The following is a 27,129-nucleotide window of genomic DNA, read 5'->3' as shown; positions in this document are numbered from 1 at the left end:
TCTAATATTGCACCTAATAAAATTAATAAAAACAGTGTTCTCTGCTTCCCTTTTTTGTTGTCTTTTGCCAACAGGTTTTCCTTTTTCAGTACAACTCATTGTTTCAGGAAGTTTTTCTTTCAGGAATTTTTTCTTTCAGTTATTCAAAATCAAGTTTCTTCACTCACTATAGTCACAGCATTATTTTTTTTCCTGTGGTGATGTAGTTCCTAACAAGAAATTATAGTTTTCTTTGGCTATTTGAATGCTTTATAAATGTAATTTGGATTACATGCACTGACATTCACAGTTCTGCATTGTCTTAACCGCATAAGGGGAAGGGAAACCTTCCATCCATTTCTTTAGGTTAGAGACAGTCTTGGAGACCCCTTCTTAACCTCAAGTGTGAACTTTGCTTGTGACAGTTGTCTTTATGCCATTCACCCCTAAAACAATCTCTTTCAGCTGTTCTGTTCCCTTGCCTGTGGCCTATATAAGAGCTGTAATATTATTTAGATTGGAAGGGACCTCTGGAAGACGTCTCATCTACTCCCCCTCCTTGAAACAGGGCCAATTCCAAGTTAGATACCACCAATATTTGTATGGAATTCTTCATTTTCTCCAATATTTTCTGCAGTTTATCATTGTTACTGGTGATGTGAACTCTGCATTGTGGAAGCAGTCTCATCTGTGTCAAGAGGTAGCACTGAGCACTATGTGTTTCTGCCTCTCTCCAGAGGATGCTTATCATTATTCCCACTGTACACAAAGCTCAGTCTGGGTGCAGGCCTTGATGGCTGCTCCAGTGTCTACTGGGGAAAGTGTTCATGGCATGTTCCCACCATGTCCAGGATGGTGGTAGTGGCACAATTTCAACTGGAGCCCCCTAACTTCACCCTCTCCTGTGCATCCTTCTGTGCCTGTGGGCTGTCTCTGTCAGCTGTGCTGCCTTAACCTGGTGCGTGTGAGGGATCTGCATATTCAGTCCAAGGGGAACGGTTAGGAAATGTTGGCATTGCTTAAGTAACAAGAGAACTGAGTGCCTGTGCATGTGAACTTAAGTATTTTGTTTTCCTTTTAAAGCAAGGCATAGGCTGATGTTTTAGAATACTGAGTTAATTTTTAAGTTGTGACTAAATATGTATTTTTGGCTCCTGAGCCAATTTTGTTAAATTTTCTAGGTGATATGGCATGCCAGCCCCTCTTTCAGATACCCTATTCTACTTTGATAGCAGCCTTATAAAACATTAAATAGTTGACATTTTGTAGTGACTGAGTCCCAAAAGGTTTGCATTTTATGGATTAAGCAATCAGAATTCAAGAAATAACAAGGTGTGCTAATTACCTCTAATTTTGATTGAAGGAAGAGTTGATCCAGATGTTTTCACTCTTCTGTCACAATCCTAATCCAGTATTTGCTGCAGTATCTTCTATTACTGTGCTCTCAGCTGAGCAACAGATGCATTTCTCATTACCAAACAGTGGGGTTAAAATCCTTAAACCCAAGGATCTTGGGTTTCCCCCAAGATCCTTGTAGGTCTCAATTTCTGAAGATAAAGTTGAGGGTTATATGTCTATGTACACTAGCTTTTAAGGAGCAAGACTTCTACTTGTCCTCAATTAAGTGTTTCTTTCTACTTCCTTTACAGAGTGCCTGGAATAACAATTGCTACAGACATCATCTGTGGATTTCCAGGAGAGACAGATGAAGATTTTCAAGAAACTATGAAACTTGTAGAACTGTACAGGTTTCCAAGCTTGTTTATTAATCAATTCTACCCACGTCCAGGAACCCCAGCTGCAAAAATGCCTCAAGTTCCAGCTGCAGTGGTAAGATGCATTTTCAGATGGCTTTAATACATAAAGCATGTACATAAAAATGTACATTTTCTGCAGAACTGTGCCACATTCAAGTGAAGGATTTTTTCAGCCTGGTAAGGGAAATGATGCTAGGTTAGACCACTGAATGTGTTTTCATATATAAATGACTGTTCAGATTGTGAGGAAGAGTAATACTGTGGTTATACTGAAGATCTTGTCTGCTTTCTATCAAGTTTGGAGTGAATGACTATCAAGAGTAGTAGCTAATTTTTTACACATAGTAATATTTTCCATTTTAAGACTTCTGTGACTCCAGCATTCTCAAGCTTATCATGAATAATTATACAAAGAATTAATAACAGTGATAGTCTCTGATTTAGTTGTCAAATATTAAATTCACATTCCACTTTCTTGAGACTGTCCTTATGCACTGCTCATTTACTTCCTTCAGCCTGCAGGTTAAAGGCCATTAGTTAAATTCCTTCCTTCCTTCCTTCCTTCCTTCCTTCCTTCCTTCCTTCCTTCCTTCCTTCCGCCACTTCCTTCCGCCACTTCCTTCCGCCACTTCCTTCCGCCACTTCCTTCCGCCACTTCCTTCCTTCCTTCCTTCCGCCACTTCCTTCCGCCACTTCCTTCCGCCACTTCCTTCCGCCACTTCCTTCCGCCACTTCCTTCCGCCACTTCCTTCCGCCACTTCCTTCCTTCCGCCACTTCCTTCCTTCCGCCACTTCCTTCCTTCCTTCCTTCCGCCACTTCCTTCCTTCCGCCACTTCCTTCCTTCCTTCCTTCCGCCACTTCCTTCCTTCGTTCCGCCACTTCCTTCCTTCCTTCCTTCCTTCCTTCCTTCCTTCCTTCCTTCCTTCCTTCCTTCCTTCCTTCCTTCCTTCCTTCCTTCCTTCCTTCCTTCCTTCCGCCACTTCCTTCCTTCCGCCACTTCCTTCCTTCCGCCACTTCCTTCCTTCCGCCACTTCCTTCCTTCCGCCACTTCCTTCCTTCCTTCCTTCCTTCCTTCCTTCCTTCCTTCCTTCCTTCCTTCCTTCCTTCCTTCCTTCCTTCCTTCCTTCCTTCCTTCCTTCCTTCCTTCCTTCCTTCCTTCCTTCCTTCCTTCCTTCCTTCCTTCCTTCCGCCACTTCCTTCCGCCACTTCCTTCCGCCACTTCCTTCCGCCACTTCCTTCCTTCCTTCCGACACTTCCTTCCGACACTTCCTTCCACCACTTCCTTCCTTCCTTCCTTCCTTCCTTCCTTCCTTCCTTCCGCCACTTCCGCCACTTCCGCCACTTCCGCCACTTCCGCCACTTCCGCCACTTCCGCCACTTCCTTCCTTCCTTCCTTCCTTCTGCCACTTCCGCCACTTCCTTCCGCCCCTTCCTTCCTTCCGCCACTTCCACCACTTCCTTCCTTCCGCCACTTCCTTCCTTCCTTCCGCCACTTCCTTCCTTCCGCCCCTCCCTTCCTTCCTTCCTTATTTCCTTCCTTCCGCCACTTCCGCCCCTTCCGCCACTTCCGCCACTTCCACCACTTCCTTCCTTCCTTCTGCCACTTCCTTCCTTCCGCCACTTCCGCCACTTCCTTCCGCCACTTCCTTCCGCCACTTCCTTCCGTCACTTCCGCCACTTCCTTCCGCCACTTCCTTCCGCCACTTCCTTCCGCCACTTCCGCCACTTCCTTCCTTCCGCCACTTCCTTCCTTCCGCCCCTTCCTTCCTTCCTTCCGCCCCTTCCGCCCCTTCCGCCCCTTCCGCCCCTTCCGCCCCTTCCTTCCGCCCCTTCCTTCCGCCCCTTCCTTCCGCCCCTTCCTTCCGCCCCTTCCTTTCTTCCGCCCCTTCCTTTCTTCCGCCACTTCCTTCCTTCCGCCACTTACTTCCTTCCTTCCTCCCTCCCTCCCTCCCGTCTCATCTTATGTTCCAAACTGTTTTTATAAAGAAGGTACATGGCTATTGATTGTATTTTGCTAGATATAAATAGCTATTTATAAGCAATAATGATAGCAATCATATCAGAAGCCATGGTTTGATTTATTTCAAAAAAATTGAATTTGTTATTTTTGTAATCTGAATCTCAAAACAGGAAAGTATACAAGATGGATGCCTGTAGTAATTCAACTCATTACTGTATCATTTTTGTGGGCATAAATAACATTTATATTTCCTTTCAGTGTAAGCATGAAAGTCAGCCAGCAATGTAAATCAATTTAAATGAAAAACCTATTTCTTTCAATTTATGTATCCTGGTACACCAACACAAAGTCAAAGCAATATATTGGAACTTGTATTCCTTTGCTTATGTGTCTGAAAGCAAAACAAAGTATCTCTGTTTACTCCCAGTATGTACTGTGAATTCCATAGGATGTGTCAGCTGCTGGAGACATAAAATAAGATTATATCTGGCTTCTTCAGTTTGCTGTTTAGTGTGGTGCAGCTTGAGCAATTTATTCATTTATTATAGACTATCTCATAATGGGAAATTGTAAGTTTTCAAATGTAAATGCTTGCTGTTGAGGTAGTCTCCATAGTGTAAGCAACTCACATGGTTGAATTATTTGTCTTAGTCTTGAAGGCTTTTTAGATATTTTGATACATGAAAAAAGGTTCAGAAATGTAATTTTTGGAGGGTAGGAAGTTTAAAAATCAAAACATTGGTTTGTGTTTCAGGTTTGTATTCCTATGCACAAGTTCTTAAGCACGCCATTTTCACAGGAGATGCAGAGAGCTTAAGTTAATTTACTCACTTCTGTTTAACTGGGTTCTTATGGGAAGACAATCTGTGAAGAGATAAACTATTAAAAGAACATTAGCTGTTCTGTAGTTAGAAGTATTACTTGGAAAATGGTACATGTCAATTTAACCCAGTTTTACATTCTTTCTTCTTATTTGTAGCACTAGTACTTATTGCTTTCAGTGAAATAGAACCTTCAAAGAAGATGGGGCCTCTAATCCAGGGCTGATGAAAATCTGTAATTAATAGATTTTGTTTCTCTTTTTTCTTTTTTTTCTCCCTGTAGTCCTTCAAAAATCCTGTGTTATGAGATCCTTTGTTCTTTTATCTCCTAGTAGAAATGGAGAGCAACTAGTCAAACAGAGCAGGAAGAGCTTGTGCTAATCTCCTATGATTTATATTCACATTACTTCTAGACAGCAGCTGATGGTCTTTCCTGCATTACCAGAAATGAACAGGCATTTTATTTGTTATTTCTTGCTTAGAGTAACTTATGTTTCTCTGCTAGGAAAAGGAAAGTAGCACACAACCATCCACGTTATGCACTCTGACCCTTTCATCTTTTAATGAAATATTATCCGCATTAATGAATGGATTTTATTGCATTTGCATTGGGTAAGAAATAGCACGTGCACTGGACACAGCTGGTCTGTGCAAGAGCCTCAGTGTGCACTGGATCACCAGGCTGCACTTGGGGGCTTGGTGCTTCCACGAGTGTTCATGACAGTATCCACTGCAGTGGATCTGTTGGTAGCATTTCTATATGGGAAAAGAATTTTGTCTGTACAGATGTTTTTTAAACATCTGTTTAAGAACAGATGCCGAATCAGTGAGCAAGTTATTTGACAACTCTTATTCTTATTTTCTTCTTTTTTATGTTTTTCTAAAGGCTGACTATATTTGCTATGTTATTTCAGTTTTTATATACTTCTGCAGTGGACAAATCCATTGCTAGTTGCAAACTGCTCCGCTTTAGTGAATTCCTCTTCAGCAACTCTGACTCAAGATGGCTTTGGTGATTCTGCCCAAGTATCGTAGCTGCAATACTAACATACTTGTCATGTCAGTTCCTTTTAGATTAGCTTTTTTTGGAAGACTTTACCACTTCTAGAGACAATCTGTAGAGTATGAAACATAGTAATATTTAGTACTTCTATATTTTTAGTGGATGGTTTTGATGATGATCTTAAATATAATTGCCTTCTGGGAGAAAATCCTCATTTGAGATTATCTGAATAGAAAAAACAATCAGTAGGTCAACATGGAATCATCCCTTCACATAGATAATTTATCACTGAAAGCCTTACAGGCACCAATATTTTGCTGGAAGGGCAGATGACACTAATCCAGATGGACATTTCTGCCACCATAAATTCAGAAAAGACAGCTAAGGCTGCAGGCCTTTCTTATTTCTCCTGGAGAAAAAATGTCCATGGAGAATCAGACATCTGTCTGAATGGTCTCATAATTTAATAACCATCAATTATGCTTACCACAAACACTCTTTCCAGTTTAGAGAAAAGTCAAAACAGACCTAGGCATGATTTTTTTTTTTAAGAAGCAATTATGGTAATGCTGAGTCATGTGCATGGTAAATGAGCCAAGATGTTGTCCAGAACTTTAATGCTACCCAATTGTTTTTTCTTTCCTTTGCCCCCATTTTTTCCATGCGCTATTTCAGATATGAGTCTGGATGCTCCTTATGTCCAGTGGGTTGAAAATTCTCACTCTGAAATGTGTTAATGATAAAATGCTATTTTTGCTGCTATTATTGTTACTATGTATCTGAATTTCTCTATTTCCTTGCTGTGTTTGCTTGTAAAAGTGATAATGCTGATAACTGCATTACTCAAATTACAGATTCTAGTTAAACTAGAACATGACTCAGATGTGTCTGGTAGGGAACTCATATTTAGCTGCATTGCAAAGGATCAGAATAATTCTAAGTGGGAAAGTTACTTTTTTTCTCTAAAATGAAGAGCATGTAATACCTTACATTTTTGATAACTTCTCTGATCTTTATTTTTTCAAGGCAGTTATTACTCATGTGGGGACTTTTCTCTGTCCTTGTGATTTGGTCCATCACAATTTCTGAAACATTAGGGGAGATTATCATCTCAGGATCAACTTGACTTCTGTCACTTGGAAAATACTTTAGAAAATAGCCATTTTGAAAATAAGTATCTTAGCAAGGTAGAATTACCTGAGAATAGGAGATAGTAGCTGTTTTGAGAGCAGTTCTGTGACTGCAGCTTCATGATTACACTGCTATCAACTGCAGTGTGGATTCTAATTTTTCTGTACATATTTTTAATAGTGTAAGAAATTCAGTTTCAATTATATATTCACTTTCTCTTTCCTTTTCTCTTTCTTTATATCACCAGGTATATTGCTTCAAGCTAGAAAATTGTGTCAGTCAACTATTGAAAGTTTCCTTTAATTCCTTTCAAGTGTCTTATTAATTTTTTCTCTCTGTATTAGTTGTATTAAGCATTATGCCTATTGCACTGAGGTGAATAACAAATTCACTTCCTAACTGTCCTGGTTTTGGCTGGAATAGAGTTAATTGTCTTCCTAGTAGCTGGTATGGTGCTGTGTTTTGGATTTAATATAGAATCATGTTGATACCACTACATGATATTTCTGGTTGTTGTTAAATATGCTTACAGCAAGTCAAGGACCTCTCAGCTCCTCATGCCCTGGCAGCAAGAAGGCTGGAGGGGCACAAGAAGCTGGGAGGCTGCACAGCTGGGGCAGTTGCCCCAAGCTGACCAAAGGAGTATTCCATACCATGTGGCGCCATGCTGAGTACACAGAGCTGGCCAGAGGCAGCTGCTGCAGCTGCTCAGTCACCCTGAAGAGTTAGAAATCTAACACACTGTCAGTACACTCACCATTATTAGGAGAAATAAATATCAGTGATCAGGCCTTGTATCCCTCTCCATTTAATCAAACCATCACTTAGATCTGTTCTCGTACACATAATGCACAAAGAGATTTTTTCCATAAGGATAGCATAATACAATATACACCTCACTGCTGTCTGCCAGACAAGTTGTATTTGATCATATCTGTGGGAGCAGAAATTTTGTGGCCTTTATTCTATAATGGTTTCTTATTTTTCTTAGGCTCCTTTACTTTTACTTCCCTCTAGGACATCTCCAAGAAGTTTCGTGGCACCCTTTCATAACTGGGTGGCTGCAGATCCACCATATCTCTCTTCGATTAGAATTCTGCAAGGCACTAGAAAGAGGCATTCTTGAGTGCCAGTATGATAGAATGTGATGTTTACCTCCTTTGCTGGATGGATGGATATAGGTTTGTAGTTCTGAATCTCTGTGCACAAGCAGCTGAATCTTGTGTGGAAACTCATGTGCTCTTACCTATTCAAAAGGCATGATTTCCCAAATGTTGCCAAACTGTCCCAGCCTCACTGAAAAATAACCACTCACTCCTGTGTCAGGCAATATTAGCTGTCCTCTGCTTCAGCATTTTTTAACTTCAGATGTCTGGGTAGCAAATGGATTAGCATTGCTTGTGCAAGGAGCACCTTTAGCAGTGTTCAGAGCTCCAAAGGAAAGGAGCACAAGTGGACCTTGTAGATGTCCCATCAAAGAAAAGGCTGGTAAGGTACCTGTTAAGCAGACAGTGAGGAAGGATGACAACTGAGGACCACTCTTGCCTTTGAGCAAATGTTTCAGGCTTTAGGTGGGTAGTGATGGGGCACAAGGTGCTTGGGGAGGCCAGGGTCGGAGCTAAAGCAAGGAAAGAATTCATCTGCTGTCCAATATGGATTTAGAAATAACTTGATAAGGTTTCATGTGATACATGTCAAAAGCAATGGCACGGTTAAGCACTTGAAGGTTGAGAGAATGCAGCCTCAGGTGGACTTGATTAGTTAATGTGATTTAAATGCCCAGACAGGAAGGTACCATCTCCTTTCTAATTCTCACAGACATAGCAGAATCAGTAATACTTTTTGCATCAGAGTAATGGTGGCCAATCCAAAGATCGTGCAATGGGATTATGTAGGGATATTCTTCTAAAGTTAAAGAGGAATGCTATGGAGATCATAAGGTGGGAGAAAAGAAAAGTAAGTAAAAAAAAGAAACAATGCCACTTATTCAATAGTACTGTTACTCCAGTGTATCATCACTGTGAGCTCCCCTGTTAAGTGCTGTGACTAACTGGAATTACATGCCCCAGGAATTGGATGCAGCTGTGATAACTGCTCCTGGTGTATCAAAGGTTCTTGGCCCCTGACACACATCTCTCCTCCCCAGCACATGCAATAATGCATGGTGTAACATGCAGAATGTTCTTCGTGTGTAAGAGAAGCCAAGACTGATTAATGTCTGAGTTTGCTGAACCTCTGTACTACAATTTGTTCTTCAGCAGTGCACTTTTATTTGCTGTTTGCTGTTCTGCTAGAACAAAAACCTGAGTGAATATTTTCATGACAACGTTGGGACCAGGGAGTTAAAATGTGAAGGCTGGAGGGAAATATGGAGCATGAAGAAAAAAACAATATATAGTTCTTCATATTTATCACTGAACTGTGGTAGTATTCCAAGCTAACATTTTCCATCAAAACTACTAGTTCCATTTAGTAGTTTTATTTACATCCATGTTCCCTTGTGATTTTTATGAGAACAACGTGTGAGGTACTGCAGAAAGCCCTGCAAACCATTGATAGCTATGAATTCTCTCATCTGCAAACCCAGTTATTCTTTGATGGGTTTTATTTTGATTGGTTTGTCTGTTGGTTAGTGCCATATCAATGTTGGTTCCTTTTGTTACCTTCTAGATGCTTAGAATAGTTTTGGATTATTTCCTCCCTGTTTTTTTTTCCAGTAACTCTATAAACTGGTTGACCTATGAAAGCCTGGTTCTTCCTTTCTTCTGTTTAGAAGATGGCCAAAACATTTGACTGCTTTTATGCTGTATCTTTAGATCTACTCCAGCATGTAGCCAGAACTTCAGTTTTTTGCAATGAATTCAAAGGAGCATAATTACCTGTGAATAGGGGTTTTGTGGTTAGATAAAACTACTAAACAGAATTTTATAAGTGTTTAAAGCCATTTTATTTTAGAGCTAGAATCAGCTCAAGCTTAAACCACCTTCAATTATATGACCAGGCGCTGAAATGAAAATATGTTTTTGTTGTGGGAGACAGTTGAGCTGGTCGGTTTTAAAATAGGTTGAACCTTTTTGAGAGCTATAAATGGTCTGCCTATGGAGCTGCTGAAAATTGAGTTCATAGCTGAATCTGGGGAATGAGTTAAATTGCACAGTAACAGCTGGGCAGTGCAGAGTCAGACCCCTGAGAAAGGACGAAAGTATTTTTACTCTAGCTTGGAACTGTGGCTCTTAAATCTTACACCAGTGTAAAATAGAAGTCTTGTGCTTTCAAGGAGCACAACTCTGTTGCTTGAGAAAACAAGTCAAAATTCAAAGCAGGATTGGAAATGCACTTAGGAAACCAGCTTAGTTGATGTTCTACTTTTTGGTTTTTTTTTTTTTACAGCAGAAACTGGTTGGAATGAAAATTACCAACAGCTTCCTCACAAACTTTATACAAATCCAAGTTGAAAATTAGACCCTCTTAAAGTAAAACACAACTCTGAGTTCAGTGTAGGCCATGTTGTTAAGAAAAGTAATTGGAAAATAAAATATGGAGAATACATAAGGAGAAGGAAGGGGAGTTCTTCCTGAACTTCACTGTCAGGCCAGAAATAGTTACAGAATTTGCAAGAATAATGAAACTGCTGTTAACATCATGCAACTTTGTGGACTGATGCTTGCAGCCATGTGCAGAACATATGTTGTATGAAAAAATAGTTTTGGAAAGTGCAGTCCTCCAAGATTTGTAGTGGCCATGAGCATTCATTGCCCATCCTCCTTCCCCTGTGAGTCTGAAAACCTTGATGGAATTGTGAAAATTTTAGTTGCAAGGAAGCTGAAATAGCACCAGGGGTTTTGAACACCACATACTCCTGAGCTGAATAGAAGGAAAGGAAGATACTCTCAGAGATAAGGTAGAATAGCCTTTGATTTTATTAGAGAAAACATTTTTATCTCCAATCTACTCTTTATTCTACTGTTCTGTTCATTGGCTCATAATGAAGTGGAAGAATCATGGAAGAAGTTTTAACTGTGCCTTTTTGTAATTTTTGCTTGAATTACATTTATGTAACTTATGTAAAACTGAAACAAAATGCTCTTTTTCAGTTTGGAATTTTAATTCACTTTAAAATCCGGACTGCTCAGAACTAAAAACAGTGCCAGCAGCTGTAGTAATTAGTAACAACTTATTCCCTGAAACTGGATATAGGTATCAGAACAGAAAATTTTCAAAATTCCAGACTTCTTCAAATGAGAATGTGCTTTAGGTGTAATTTGTTATAACTTAACACAGACAGCAAATTAATTTGTTTCATTGAGGCAGCTAAGCTTGTCCATCCTTTGCTAATAATGTAACATTTATGCTGGCCCATACAACATACTTTGGAATGAAAGGACACTGAAATATCCTGAGGTGGGTTCCTGGTGACCCTTTCTTGAACTTCATCTTGTCTTTGATAATCCAAGTGAACTCCCTCAAAGCCATCACAGTCAGTCTGGACAGTCAGTGCTCTGGAACTTTTATCTTCCGCTGTTTTCATTGCTGTACCTGCACCTCTGGTCATTGGGCTAAAACTCTTGGAACCTGGAATTCCTGAAAACCTGGAAGTAGAGTGGAGGACTGAAAAATAGATGAAGATAAAAAAGTGAGAGCACTTTTTGTGTGTCTAGTGAATTTGTGTGTTGTAGATGGTCTCTCTCACACAGCAAGCACCTGAGCACTGCTCCTTGCAGTTTGTACCACACTGTACCTTCTTCAGCACTTCTCTTTTGGTTTTTTCTTATAAGGCTGGAAAACTTGGTGCTTTCAAGGCTGGTAGTGTGTGGTACAGCACACAGATAACCTCACCAGATCATAAAAAGGAAGAGTGCCCTGCTGACAGGTTTGTCCTGGGTTTATTTATGTCCTGGGCTTAACATATCTGTAGATACAGATACACAGATATTTTAAAATAACACTTTGTTACTAAGCTGTAGTTTGCAGTTCATTCTGGTTTATATTATTGTGTAACTGGCTGCAATAACTATATTCAAAACCAGTCTATCCCTCATGACCAATCACTTTATTTCTGATTTAGTGTCAATCTGATTTGAAATATGGCTGATACCACAGGCGAAGATTCAGCTAGATATTTTGGTCTACAAATTGTTTCGACCTAAGCAGTCTTCCTAATCAGTTATAGGAAGTACCCACCTCATATAGACTGTGAAATTTCTACGTGAATTTCAGATATAAAAAACTATCAGAAGTGAGACAGAGCATTTAACAAACTATACCAAATTTGTGGACCCTCAAAATGAGCAGTGCTGCAAGGCTTTACCTGAAATTAATAATAGATTTGTAAAAGTCTTCAGAATAAATTTTGCATAATTTATAGAACCATAGACTTGTAGAATATCCTGAGTTGGAAGGTTATTGAGTCCAACTTCTGGCCTTGTGCAGGACATCACAAGGATCACACCCAGTGCCTGCGAGCATTGTCCAAATGTGTCTTGAGCTCTGTCAGGCTTGGTGCTGTGACCTCTTCCCTGGGGAGCCTGTTCCAGTGCCCAGCCACTCTCTGGGTGAAGAACCTTTTCCTGATATCCAACCAAAACCTCTCCTGACTCAGTGTCATTTCCTCACATCCTGTCACTGGTCACCAGAGAGGGAGATCAGTGCCTGCCCCTCCTCTTCCCCTCACAAGGAAGCTGTAACTGCAATGAGGGCTCCCCTCAGTCTCCTCCAGGCTGGACAGACCAAGTGCCCTCAGCTGCTCCTCACACGGCTTCCCCTCAAGGGCCTTCACCATCTCCATGGCCCTCCTTTGGACACTCTCTAACAGTTTAATGTCCTTTTTAAATTGTGGCACCAAAACTGCCCCCAGCACTCGAGGTGAGGCTGCCCCAGCCCAGAGCAGAGGGGACAATCCCCTCCCTTGCCCACGGGCCGTGCTGTGCCTGATGCCCCCAGGACAGGGCTGGCCCTCCTGGCTGCCAGGGCACTGCTGGCTCAGATTCACCTTGACATTGACCGGGACCTGCTCATCCCTTTGCACAGTGCTGCTCTCCAGCCTCTCATTCTTCAGTCCCTACATCCAGGTGTGCCTCATCCCAGGTGCAGAATTCAGCACTTTGCCCTTGTTAAATTTCATATGATTGGTGATTGCCTATCTCTCTAATAAAAAGTGACAGGAATAGCAAGCTTTAATCATAAGATAAATTAAAATGTCTCAAATTTACCAGAAGGAATAAAATTCAGCAACATTTGTGAAATATATGGGTTTGAAGTGTCTGTATTACATAGCTAATATATGGGAGGTAAGAAGGAGGAAATTGCAATGCACATGATTTAATTGAAAATGTATCCTTCAACAAATTATTTTCACATAGGTTGACAGATGTTCTTATGAAGATCCTAGCTGTTTTTTGAAAATCTCTGTAATTTTCCATAAATCAGAATCTCTACATAAAATGTAAAATAGACGAAACCATAATAATTTGTGTTGCTATAATCCTGAAGACAGTATTCCTTTAATGTTTGCAATCATTTTATAGTATTAATGATCAGTAAAGCTGTGGGAAGTTTTATATATTTTGCTCTTTTAGACAATAAACTAAATTTATTTTATTTAATTAAAATAAAATAAATAGACAAATATTGCATGGAGGCATAGAACCATACTATATATTTTTTAAAGAATCATTTTGTGTAAAAACAAAAAGTATACAGAATATGAATTATCTACAGTTCTGTTGTTAATTGGAGCTGGGAAAAAAAGTCCACTATCCTGGAACATTGAGGTGAACTGCTGAATAACACACTATACACTAAATGTAATTTTCTATGCATGGATCAAAAATTATTAGAAAGTTATTTCTTAAAGCAAGTTGAACATATGTGTGGGTCAGTAGCTGAAGTAGAAAAGGGAGTAAACATATTAATACATAGTAATAACATAGTAATTCAGGTAGGTTAGGTCAAAAGACCCCAAATTATCTTCTATCTTTATTATAGACGGGATCAGAAAGACAGGAATAATGTCAGTAGAGGTGAGGTAGTGATAGGAAGCAGAGAAGTTTTCAGGCCTGTATTGTCACTTCTGTTCTTTCAGAGCTTACAGGACATGGATGCAAGCACAGAAAGAACACCAGGTATGATTTTATCAAGAAATCTGGCTGGGACACAATGTTTTTTTCAGGATCATTTCTAAGAGGGTGATGCATTGAATAACAGAGGTCAAAGAGAATGGTTCAGTGGTTTCTGACCACTTTTTTAAAAGCTGTTTTGCAGACCAAAAAGCAATCTGTAAACTCTGATAACATGGTGGTTCCAGTGGTTTGTCTCATATCTCTGTTGTGGTTATAGGTACACAGATTTAATACTTTATGGATTGAATCTCCAGGCAAGGCTTTTAAATGTACCTTGGTTGGAGTAGTTGCTATCTCCCTCTCTGGTGTTTTGCCAAGTAATTCTGTGGAGATTAAAGTTAGTCCAGGGGATGTCTTTGGGTAGGGTGCTACCTGCTTCCTTCTAATTTGTAAAAGTTCTTAGTTTGGAACTTCCAGGCCTTTGTAGTTTTGAGATCACAGATGTAACATAAGGGAAAAGAAAGACACAGCTCTTTTACTGATCAGAAAATGGATGTTACTGAAGTCAGAGAATGCCCTAACACAAAACGTGTTAGAAAGTGCTGGTTCAGAAAAGAAAGATCCAATCTCATGGTTTTGTGAGTGTCTGTGTTTCTGGAGCCTCTGTGCTTTCAGTTATCTTGGGGAGGGAAACTGTGAAAATACTTGAAAAGCTGCTTCATTTTTCTCCCAAAGTGTATCAAAATTGTAGTTATATTTTTCCCTGATTCACTAAGCTTAATATGACTTTAAATTAGGTAATTCATTAGATACTACAGAAGGAGGTAAAATGGTTTTCCAGACTTGTTTGAAAGAAAAACTGAATATTGCTATTGGTTTTTAGCATGCTCAAGGATAGGGGCGGGATGGCTTATAAACTCTAAATTAAATAAAGTTCCTGTGGTAAAATAAAATTGTTTTTTAATTCTGATCAGCAGTATATAAAAGAGAAATGGGGGAGATGATTGGTTATTGAGGGAACAGAACTGAAATAAAGACATTAATCTGATTGCCTTGACACATGTTATTATTCACTGTACTCATGAAGAGTATTTCAACAGAAACAGATACATGTTCTTGTTACTGAAGGCAGCCCTGTGTATTGGAATGATTTTAAATCATGTGAGCAAGAAAACAAAGACAAGAGAACTTTGCTGGCAATATATTGATGCTGAGACTTTCTGTGGAAATGCTGGAATGTGCAGATCTGCCACAGTATAAGGCTGGAATTATTAAGAACTTTGAAGGTGAAAATAGGCTTTATAAAATGAAAGTTGAGTCTAAAGGAAAGCAGTAATACCTTCATATTGGGAGTAATTTTGTCCCTTTTATTCCTAGATGAAAACCTGAGAATATTCAATTTAAGTAGCTTCCAAGTAATCTATAAAATAAATACCTCAGTGATATTGTAGTTCTCCTTCTCAATAAACATTGCAGACCTATGACACCATGCTTGAAAAGAAAACAAACAAGTTTTGGGCTACATTAAAATAATCTGAAAGACAGGTAATTATCACCTGAATATGAAAAGACGATCACAAGATAAGTGCAATATACATGTGTGAGCCTACAGTGTTTAGCATTTGTTATAACTATTCCATTTGTAAAATTATTTTTCTAAAGTATATTCTGATTATAAAATTTTATTATTAGGATAGCCCTACTTTTACTCTATTTTCACACTATTATTTGCAAAAAAAAGAAAAATTCTATGATAGCACAAAATTCTATGCCGGCTTACTTGTGCAGAAAATATTTTAAATGGTTTTAAATTCCTTCTGTACTACAGGGTTTGTTGGGGTTTTTTTTGTTGGTTGGTTGATTTTTTTTACATTCTCTTGTTCTTTAAGTGATATTTCATCACTTCTACATTGTTCTGCAAAAGAAGAATAATAATCCACAGTATAGGCCATGTAAGACATTAGAAAAAGTTTTATTATTGCTAAAAAGCAGTGCACTAGAAAAAGAGTAAAAACACCAAGGTCACTAACTCAGCTTTATTGGTGCATAGTCCAAGATTGTTGCCAAAGGAACCTTTATTCTTACTATACCTTAAACATATAATATGCATATTGGATGACCCCTTAATAAATTCCAGTAATCAAAAATTTGAGGCCCAGCAAAATGAGAGAGAGAAAGGAAATAAACAGAGCAAAGTGTGTGTTACTTGCATTGCATATCTGCTTGCAGGATGGGGGAAATAATGAAATTGTGGTAATGTGTTGTTTCCTCTCTACTAACATTGTCTGTGTGTTCTGTCCTCAGAAATGTCATTAGTTGATGTTGGTTTCTGGTTCTTATTTGTATAAATATCTTAGACACTACCTGTCTTTTCAGAAGAAGTTAATTACTTAGGTACATTTTAGTAACAAGCTTGAAATAACTCACTTAGAAAAAATATCGATTTATTTAAGGAAAACCTTCCATCCTGGCATACTTATGTGTACAAGCATATATGGTTTTACAGTATTTAACTCAGTCCTGCAGCAGCATTTTAATTCATTCTTCATCAGATGTTCACATAATTTTCCTGATAAAGATATAAAAAGTGTCTCCTTTGCATCTCCTATATAATGTGGTATTTTTACAACTTTTTAACACAGAAAACTGAAAATTTGTTTTTACAGTCATATGCATATATATTTTTTAAGTGTCTCACATCAGTATAGGATCTGAATTTCTCTGTCTCCTCTCCCTGGACTTGTTCCTTTAAATGCTGCAAACCAAGGACTATCTATCACTGTATGGCAAGCCTGAGAGGAGTGCAGGAATAAGCTATGAGCCTGATGTTGCTATGAGACTCCTGGAAGGTCTTTTCATGCTAATTTGGAAAGAAAATATCATTTTTTTGAGAAATAATTAACATATATCCTCTATATATTTGAAAGCAATAGTGCTGCTGCACGTGGAGCAAGATAAGATAAGATAGTACAGTTGCCTAAGTTCAGAGAGAGGTTTTGAATGGCTTTTTATGATGTGCTTTTGGCAACATTATTGGTACAGAACAAAGGACTGGAGAATCAGAACACTGAAGAAAAAGAGCAGGGAAATAGAATTTTTTTTATTGGTCAAAGGGTACTTTAAAGGGATGTTGGACTAGGCTGAGGGAACATAAATAGGGATATGAAGCTGTGTTAAGGGAAGAAATTCTGAATAAATGTTTATAAATAGGTAATTTAAGGACTGAAATGGTCCACTGGAGGTGATGAAGGAGAAGGAGCTTTTGGACTCCTTACTTTCCACTGCAGCCTCTAGCCATGGAGAAGCCTGCTTTACCTTTTCCTCTGTACTGCAGAGGTGAGCTGTGAACCATGCTGCTTCTTTATTTCAAAAACTTATTATTCATACCATGTGACCATGCCAGCTGTAGGAGTTGAAGGGATTTCCATTGGAGCAGCATGAATTCCTTGTCCTGTGTGTGTTTTGAAATACAACATATTTTCATATTTTTGGGTTTTAGAGATCTGAGTTAAAGTTCACTTTTTGCTGTAGAAAGACAGAAGTTATTACTAAGCAACCTTAACTCTGTGCTTATGACATTTTTATCTGTATATATTCAGATTCCATACAAAACAATAAAATGCTGTTTAGATTTAGTTCTCCTAAACCTATGGGGTACCCTGGGAATTTTGGGGCATTTCTTCATCTGCATCTTGAGAAGTTTCATTGCACATTTTTTCTGCTACAAATTTCCAGCATTTTCCCAGTCAGGGGAGTTTTGGTTTTGTACAAAAAAATAAAAATTTTGTGGAAAGGTAGGAAAGAAACCATAATTTTCTATAATACCAAAAAGATGAAGACCGTCAGTGTGTTGTGTAAGGAAAGCCCCATCTTCAGTCTTCATCTAGCTGAATGTGTAACCAGCATTTTGGTGAGAGTCTGAGGGTTAAAGATGGGTGGTTTTCCATCATATTGTTTTACTGAGTGTTATTAAAGTAATTGCAGTCAGAATGAGTACAATAGAAATAGTCTTCAATAACAATGAGCAAGACTTGGACTTTTTCTGGATTTTGTAGGGTTTTCTTCCTAGAAGGATTAGTGGGGTTTCCATGACCCAAACTCAGGTGCTTTTGTCTTCTTCTTGCATTATGCTACTTTAAATTAGGTTTTTTCAAGCGATCTTTTTAGTAATCATTTTCATATCTCTTTTTAATTTTTATCACAGTTCTCCAAATAATTTTTATAGTGTTTTAAGTACTTTGACTGTCTACAGCTGTACTACCAGAAAAGAAGTAATTGTAAGTTGCTTAACATTCGGTGAAAATAAAAACTATGTAAAGAAAGAAAAGACATAGTTTATGTTGCATGATCAAAAGTTACTAAATTGCCCTATAGTTCCCAGAAGTTAAAATAAATTCTGCAGTCATGCAGCTGTCTATGTAGCTCCCAGCATGCTGGAAACATAAACAGATCTTTCCAGCTTAGCTGTAAAACTACTTTCACAGAAACAATGGCTAAATAGGACACTGGTACAGACTGCAAGCAAGGAGTTCTTGCAGTTGTCGCCCCTTTACACATTTTCCAACATGCAATGATTTGCCTTCCCCATTATGAGATAAGTAAACACTGATTTTGACACAATAAAACTTTGAACTGATTTGTGACTCATCCCTGCATTAAAGACAAAGAGTGTTTTTCTCCTCTTCCTGTCCACCCTCCATAGGATACATCTGAGAAATTCTATTTAACATCAGCTGAAATTACTGAAAGCTCTTTGGCTAAATTCAGGAGTTGGATCAAGCAGGTTTTGTCTTTGAACTATGCTATGAACAGAAGAATTTTTTTTGTCCTTTGCCTTGGCTTTAAATGAGATATCACCTATTAATTTTCCACAATCAAAGCAGTGAGAGTATTAGCATCAAAAGAAATCGACAAATAATAAATTATTCTTCTTCAAACTGATTTCCTTTACACCTGATCTTCTATAAGGCAATACTGCATGTACATGCTAGAATAGTAGACAAGTCTTTACAAGATTGTAGCCTGATCTCTCAATTTTGTTATCTGTAGTCTGAAATATTATTTATGATGTATTGTGAATTGTTTACACATTCCACTGAGGTTCCACAAATTAGTGTTTATTATTTATTAAGGATATTTTCCTTAATATTGTTAATATATATGTTAATTATTTCCTGTAATATTTAATATCCTTAATCTGCATACACTGCTCTTTATAACTACAGTTTCATTAGTAAAGTGGGGAGAGAATGTGTTTGTACCTGCATAGAGCTTTTTAATCAGTAGCTTCTCTCTTTCTCCTTTAACTTTTCTAATATGGCTTATTAATAATCCTTTACAGAAAAAACAGAGAACGAAGGATCTGTCCCAGCTGTTTCATTCATACAACCCATATGATCATAAGGTAAGGAAAAAATGTACTATCTCAGTTTGTTGTTAAGAAAAATTCCAAACATTTGTGGTAACTATATTTCTTATTTAATGCAAAATTGAGGAGAAATTATAAAATTGAAAGTGCTAAGCATGTTACTTAAATTCTGCTGTCACATAAATGTTTCTTTTTTTTCTTTAAGCCAAGCTTGAAAAGGTGCATTTTCTGACTTGTGAAAACAATTACTCACATTAACCTCATAGAAATATAATTTATAGACTGGCATTACATCCTGCAAAGTGACCACATGTGGTATTGGATTCCCCTCCTTTTTTTCTTCTGTGTTTGGGAACTGTGTTACCCTAGAGTATGTTGCTTAGCCTGTTGTGTCAATTAGGCCCTGAGATGCATGATACTAATGAATTATCTATTGATCACAAAAGCATCGTTCAAAGAGGCTGCTGTGTGAACAGCCTGGTGGTTGTCTGGGGGAAGAAGTAGAAACACACATCATTATAACTTGTTTGTAACATCTGTGGGGAAAAAAGAGGGTCCTTTCTCATTGCAATGTGAAATAAAAAAAAAAAAATAAAGTTGTTACAAGAAGATTTTGGAGAACCAAGAGACAGAGATCACAGTATTTCTGTGCTATAGCTATGTCATGGGGTTCTTCTGGACGTTATGCAGAAGAGAGCATTAAGCAGCAGACTGAAGGAATGTTGAGTAGCTTTTAAAATATTTTCATGGTGTTCCTCCTATCTCTGATGCCTCTGTGGGCATATTCTTTTAACAAGTGCACAAAACTCTTTAAAAATTTTTCAGCAGTATGAGATGTCTGTCTTTGCTGCTTCTGTTTTGAGAAGTGTGAGTGATTTTGCAAGTATCCATTAAAACAAAGAAAGATTTGAAACATTTCTGTTGTTGCTGTTGTTGTTGTTTAGACATTGCAAAGGAAAGTTCTGAACTCTGTCTCTTCTTTTCCTGGCCATTTACCAAATACATTGGAAAAACCAGCTAGGTTCTATATTTGGGAGAAGTTGGCAGAAGTATGTATCTCTTTGTGGGAACACATGCACATATGTGCGATGTATGGGTAACTGCACATATGTCAATGAGAAACACAGTGTGTAAATGAATGGATGAAATTTATCAGGCAGGTTGTTGCTGGGAGAGTTCTGTTTCAAGTTACCAGCCACTTGAAAATTTAGTTTAAAAATACATTGTAAAACAGCAGTTATATTCCATAGCTTTAATAATTGTACCTAATTTCAAGTTAAATTCATCTCTGCTTAGTACTTCTTTTATAAATAGTCTCACATTATTTACAAAGATTGGTGAAGCTGATATTAATGGCCTGTGAAAATGGCCTTAATGGAGAAACATGAAGAATAAAGGAAACTAGTGTGATAAGATTTTGAATGGAATTGTTGCTCCTTTGAATTGAAGCATTTTAAGGTAAATGTAATAGTAAGTCAATTAAGATCTAATAAGGAGATGCAACTGTTGAACAAGAAACTTTGATATTCCTGTGCATGTCTTAATTCTCCTGTACAAAACACTTTTTATTCATAGTACAAGGAAATTCCATTATTCTTTTATTAGCACTTTTAATGGAACTTGGTCATTTGTAACTCCTGCTGTCTTCCTGCTCATATCCTTTGTGGCATTATATCAAAGTATTCTCAAATGATTTTGGCTGCAGTTGTGAGGACTTCTGCACTCTTTACAAATTAGTCATCACACAATGTGGAATTGAATATAAATGCTTAAATATATTTGCTTTTGATCTTTGTTTTAGGACCTTTAATATATTATTAAAGTGTACAATTGTTTGATGGATGATTTTTGTACCTCCACTCTTTTGTTGCTTCCAAGCATACCCTGTATATATATCTGCGAATACAAGTGCAGGGGAAAGGACAAGTGAAAGTTTGTAATAAAGTTATGGTCTTTCCATATTTTCCATTTGACAGTGAAGGTTTTCCTTCTCCCAACTACTTCCTATTTGTAGGCTGCAACAAATTTCTTGCTCTGTGCTTTTAATTTCCACCTCAGCTTCCTATTTCACAAGCACTGTGGTCTAGGGGAGGGCTTTAATTTTTGTATTAAATCTAACATTATTTGGGAATACAGTTATTTCTACTGGAAGTGTGTATTAGCTTTGCTCTAGTTCTGTTTTGTTTGATTTACATGGCCAAAGGATTTGAGGGCAGGGCAGGGGCACATGTTGTTTGCTGTTTTGTAGATTATTTTCAGGAAGTGTAAAAAGGAGATTTCACAATGGCTTTGTGAAAGCATTGGTGATGCAGGATCATGGTATGAGTGATTGGAATTACTGGCTTCCAGGATTATTTCTTTGTTGATTAAATAATTTTTCTCTGAGAACCTTTCTAAACTAGAAGAAAAAACTTAAGGGTATGTTGGTGCTTAGTAGTAGCAGTTAAAACAGATGTGAAAATCTCATTGACTACAGTGGCTGAAACAGGACTTGCTACAAAGATTCAACACTTCATCTTTTTAGGATGGGATATCTCATAGTAAGGAGAAAAATTAATCAGAAAATCAGAAAGTGTTCATTCTGCCATGCTCGCATTTCACTCACTAAAGCAGAAAGTGATGTTTTGATGAAGTAGCTATAGTAACCTTAAAACCAGTAACTGTTGCCCTGAAAATGTTACCTCAATATATATTTGCCAATCTAGTGTAATTTAGAGCATCCTGGAAGACATTTAAATGCTTGTGGTTCTTCATTCCCAGATGAAAACACAGCACTTTTATAGAGGTGGAAACAAGGATTTACTTTCCCTTCCACTTCCAGGTGTTGAGTTTTATCTTTTATTCAATGAGGCCTTAATTCAGCAGCAGAGGAGGCAGAGCTTTCAAATTCCTCCTGCAGAAGGAATGGAAAAGCAGGAGATACTCTGCTGATATCAGGGGAGAATTAGCTGAGCTCCTGTATTCTTTAATTCCCAAACAAGTATGAATTACCATCTAGTTACGCTTGTCATTGTTCAGATGAAACCATTCAACAGCAGATTTCAAAAACTGCCCATTATATACTTCTCCTATCTAGGCAGATTTGATCCTGCTCTCTTTAACCTAGTGTTACTGAAATGCTTTACAGAGCCTCTGACTACAGAACCTGCAAGTCTTTCAGATACTGTGCCACAGACAAAGCTCATTTTAGCATCAGTCTTTAATGCCTAGCAAATATCTTGAATTCTTCATGTCAGGCACATACAAAGAACTGCCTTTTCTCAGTTTTTTCTTTTGTTGTTCTTAAAATAAGTATCTTCTAAAATTCATTCGATTCAGAACAAAATAATAACTTAGGAAATGCTGAGCAATATCTCGTTCCAGGTGTGTGATTGCCATTTATTCAAACTTATTTCAGTTAGCATGTGTAAAAATACATAGCACTCTTTGTAGATTAAGCCATTCCTTGTTCTAAAATACTTGCTTTTTCATGTTTATGTAGAGTAAAAATATGTATGGTCTGGCTTTCTTGAGAGTCGAGTTCTGATTGCTGTGTAACTTTTCTCTGTTATATACAGTTAATCAATCTTTTTCTAGGACCATCAGAAAAAGATGATAAAATTGACATCCTCAATAAAGCTTTACCAGCAACAGCTTTAGTGTTTTAAAATGTAAAAGCAGATAATTGAGAAGCTATATTCTTGCTAGTTTCCTGCAAGCTAATTTAATGAAAGATTATGTTTGCACACAAGTAATTTCTGCTGAATGTTTTTTGTGTGTACACTGTGAGGTTTCACTTTTCACACAGTAAGAATTTTATTCTGTCTGAAGTAGATGTTTAACTCAGAAATAACGGAATTGGATCTCTCTCTGAAATTACCCTTGCTCTTTATAAAATTTGTGAGCCAGTTTTTTTTAAAGCTGCTAAAGTAGTTGTTAAAATAGTTTACCTGGTCAAAACAACGTGTTTTATAAGCTTAATAGGAGTTTCAGGATCCAGTATGCACCTAATGGCCAAATTCAGAAGTGCAGAGCCCTTGTTCCTTTTCTTTTTGTCAGATGAGTTTAAGTATTCAGTCTAGCCCTGGAGTGGTTGTTTAAAATTATAATCCTCAATTTTTGCTCTGCAGAAGAACGCTTTTACATATTGTAAGCACAGTACATCAGAACTACTACACATTTGGCTGCTTTGCTTTCTTGGGACGATACCCAGGGATACCTTAGGGCATGTCCATACACGCCTCTGGCAGCACGGGCTGTTACACTGAGAAATCCCCTGAGAGTTGTGCTTAAAACTCATCTCCCTCTTTGCTTCTGCCTTTTGCATCCTGAATCTCTTGCTGTGCAACATATATGAATAAATATATGAAAAAAAAAGGTCATGTCTTATAGCTTTAGAGATTTATTTTAGCATATACTGTGTCCAGCCCAGTAAGAAATATAGTCAACACTCATATGATTTGAAGAGTTTTTTGAGAGATTTTCTCCCAAACTGAAGGTGTGCTCAGGATTAAAACAATTAGCTGCTATTTCAAAATGTGCTGTAATTGATGCAGTTCTGCTAAAATAATTGTAAAATCTTTAAACCTCATGCTTCTAATGTTCTTTATTAATGTGTTCTGGAAATGCTAAAACACTCAAAAGAGCAAAACCCCTTAGACAATGCCTGTGTGTTTGGCAAGTTATATGGATCATTGTATTGGGATACGCAATTAAGTGACAAAAAAGATTTTCTTGGTTTTTGGGGGGTTTTTTTAGCCTCATAAGCAATTTTGGGAAGCAGGGAGTTATGTCCTTTTGTCTTTGATAAGGGTTGATATGTGCATAACACACTCAAGGAACATTATTAACAAGATTATAACAAGGCTATGCTTAAGGTGCTAATGGCTGCTGCCACTTAGAGACCTATGGTGTTTTCAAACAATTACTTCAATAACACACAGACCCTATGCTTAATGGAAAATAAAGAGTCTAATATCAGTTTCCTTAAACTGAGTTTCTTCTGCTGAATTCTTCAGCTCTCCTGGACAGTTGACATTTTATGTCAGAAATTTTTTGAAAATTCACACTGAAAGAGCCTGTAAGTAATGAGGGGATGAAACTATTTTAACAATGAAGCAGGCAGGGGCCACTATGAAACAAGTGGGATGTCTTTTGGCACTGCCTTAGGAGGCATATTTGTATGCTCCAAGTGGTTTTCGTTGACAATAACACAGCATATTAAATCATAGCAATGCCCAAGGCTGTGGCATTGTTTAGGGATCATCATGGGCACCTGTGTGAAACATAAAATATTGGAAAGCAAGTGTCAAATGCCAGGTGAAGGGTGAGGGTTTAGAGTCAGCTGGCTTCTGATAAAAAAAAAAACCTGTTAAGTCCTGCATTCCTTCCACCTCTGTTCTATTCTGGTGGCCTCTGGGAACAATAGGCTGTGGCAGGAGAATGGAGGGTGTGGTGGTGGCACTGAGTACCAGCAAAACTGTCTCCACCAAGATGAGGACTCTTTAGCTCAACAGAAAAAACAGGGGGAGATGGGAAGTCAATCACTTAAATTGGGACCAGTTTTCCTACTGATAAGCTGCTTTCTTTCATTTTTCTCCCATGTACCAGGACTCCTTCACAAATAAGCCAATTTGAACAAAAGAAATTCTGGTGTCTATTGAATGAAGCCACTCTAACTAAAATGCCTGATGTTGGCAAACTTTCTAATGACACGCATCACCACACTACTCTTGTTAAATACACCCTAAAGGTAGATTTTTGAAGATGTGTCTGCACTGTGGGACAATGTGTTTCATAAGAAGACATGTAAATTGACATGTTGGACACCTGTAGAGTTGGAAGCATTGCTATGAGAGTAGCTGATGTAGGACTAAAATGTAGTTGCAACACTAAACATGTGGCAGGTGAGATTAACATCCTTCTGTGTTCATAGTTCCAGATCTCTCAGACTTGGACAGCTTATGTGTTTGCTGCTGTCATCTTCAAAAATACTGGCATTAGGAAGTGGTTTGTTTTACATGTGAAGCATGGCAGCTAGCATGTTTATGTAAACCAAATTTGGATGATTTTTGGAGGCTGGAAATGGGAAATTACAGAACTGCTGAAACCACAAGCAATTCTTATTGTTTTTCATAACGGCAGTAATGCTTCTCAGTTATTAACTGTGTTTTGTAAGATGTGTGGTGGAACTACTGTGAATGTGTAGGTTTTACTTTTGTGTCAGAAAAAAAGAAAGCAGTTTTGTGGTACTCTGTCAGCCTTCAGATTTTTTTGGTAATTACTTGGATATATGATGCTGGAAAATAACAAAAATCCTTTTAACCTGCTTTTCATTTATTCCAGGAACAGCATTGTACTAAATTGTAAGGCAACTGTGAGGTTGCAATGCCTGTGATATAAGCCATGATCTGAATTTTCTAAAGGAGGTGCTCTGAATTGTTGTTTTGTAAGATGAAAAGGTTTTTTAGGTTATTGCTGAAAAGGGCCAGAGCCTTTTGCTATCTCCTGCCTTGAAATAGATTTTGGGTTTAATTTAAAATCTCAGATGTCAGATATGACCGCTTTTTATGGAAATACTCTTACTGTAACCTACATCCATTCTTCTCTATTCTCTTCTCCTCTCTCGTGTTCAGAGCTGCTGTTTGGAGGAGGTTACATAAAGCTGTTTTGTGCTTTTGATATGATGTGAGGCTTCAAAGAAGACTACTGAAAGAGAAAAGCAATTTCTACTTGGAAGAGCAATGCAGTAGCCTTGTGCTAATGGCACACTTGAGCATTACTTGATGATAGTGAAGAAAATCTAATTGCCTCAAAAGCTTCTGATTATTCTTGACTTAACTCTAAGCTACATTGAAGTTTGTGCCATCTGTAACACAGAGTGAGCTAATACAGAGATAGTTTAGAAAGGGCTGTTCATACACCGGGAATTGTTTCAGGGTTTGTAGAGAATAGGCAAAGAAACAAGGCAAGCACTGCAACAAAAGGGCTTTCTTCTCCATTGTATATGCTGTAGAAAAATACATATTTGCTCTGTCTTAATTCTGTAGCTGAAGTGTTGTGATTAAAGAATTGCAGTCTTATTGAAGTGCATATTACATCTGGAAAATCATGAAACAAAGAACCCAATTACTGAATTTGTTGCTCTAAAACCAGTGCTTTCTTGGTTGGTTTTGTTTTAGACAAAACCTAGACTATATACAGATAAGTATATACATTATTAGTAGATATGATTAATATTTAGGTTAAGTCCATATTTAATGCTAATAACTTTTGGTGTAGTTGGACATTTAAAGCATCTAACCTTGTCTGATGCTAACTGAATTGTTTGGGATTGTTACCTCTATTTCAGAATAGAGGCTTTTCCTGTTTTAGGATAGAGAGGTGTTTTTTCTATCTTTTCAAAATGGCCTTTCAAAAAATGGTTTAACAGTAGTCAGTCAAATCATGTTTGTATCTATACACAAAGGTGTACCTGTGCTATATGTTGATGTATGTGCTTAGGTGTTGAACAAGGTTTTACAGGTACCAATGTATTACTGACATATCTTCATTAGTGATCTTGACAACAATTTTAATCAATGAACTCATGAAATCCACATAAATCCCTCATCCCATGTAAAATCACTTTTCCAGTTAAACAGTTGTGAAAATAGTGGTTATTTACTTCACAGTTTTTCTCCTTGGTACAGCTTGTAAATGCTACCTGGTATAGTAGATTGCCTGAAATAAAGATATTCTACTCCAAAAAAATATAATATATACATATAATTAGACAAGTTTTACAGTGACATTAAATACATGCCATATCAGCTTAAGGGAAACAAATTCTTTGATGCCCTTTAATCCTCTTGTTATTTTCTGGAGAAAGACATTGCCTTTTGCTCCATCTTGTATCATTTATATGCCTTGTCCATCATTGATTGATCTGATACTGAGACAAAAAATATGAAAAAGAAAAGTTTTAGGGTTTTTCAAATTAGTCGCTGGAAAACCTTGGCATCACAAAAAATAAACAGACTTGACCCTGCTACAGTTTTTTAAAGCTCCCTTCAATCTTGTGTTAGCATCAA

The 27,129-nt window shown here is 37.7% G+C and overlaps 1 protein-coding gene across 1 annotated transcript in view; it reads left to right on the top strand.

Annotated features, from left to right (window-relative positions):
• Positions 1 to 27,129, top strand: part of CDKAL1 (CDK5 regulatory subunit associated protein 1 like 1) — a 382,971-nt gene that overhangs the window by 272,474 nt on the left and 83,368 nt on the right. The window contains exons 12-13 of the mRNA XM_058800651.1: positions 1,629 to 1,809; positions 19,052 to 19,114. Of these exons, the coding sequence (XP_058656634.1) occupies positions 1,629 to 1,809; positions 19,052 to 19,114 (244 nt within the window). The remainder of the gene's footprint in view (positions 1 to 1,628; positions 1,810 to 19,051; positions 19,115 to 27,129) is intronic.

Source organism: Ammospiza caudacuta, chromosome 1 (genome assembly GCF_027887145.1).
Source record: "Ammospiza caudacuta isolate bAmmCau1 chromosome 1, bAmmCau1.pri, whole genome shotgun sequence".
Lineage (NCBI taxonomy): Eukaryota > Metazoa > Chordata > Aves > Passeriformes > Passerellidae > Ammospiza > Ammospiza caudacuta.
Note: the sequence above shows the minus strand (reverse complement) of the source record. Positions and strands in the feature narration are given on the sequence as shown.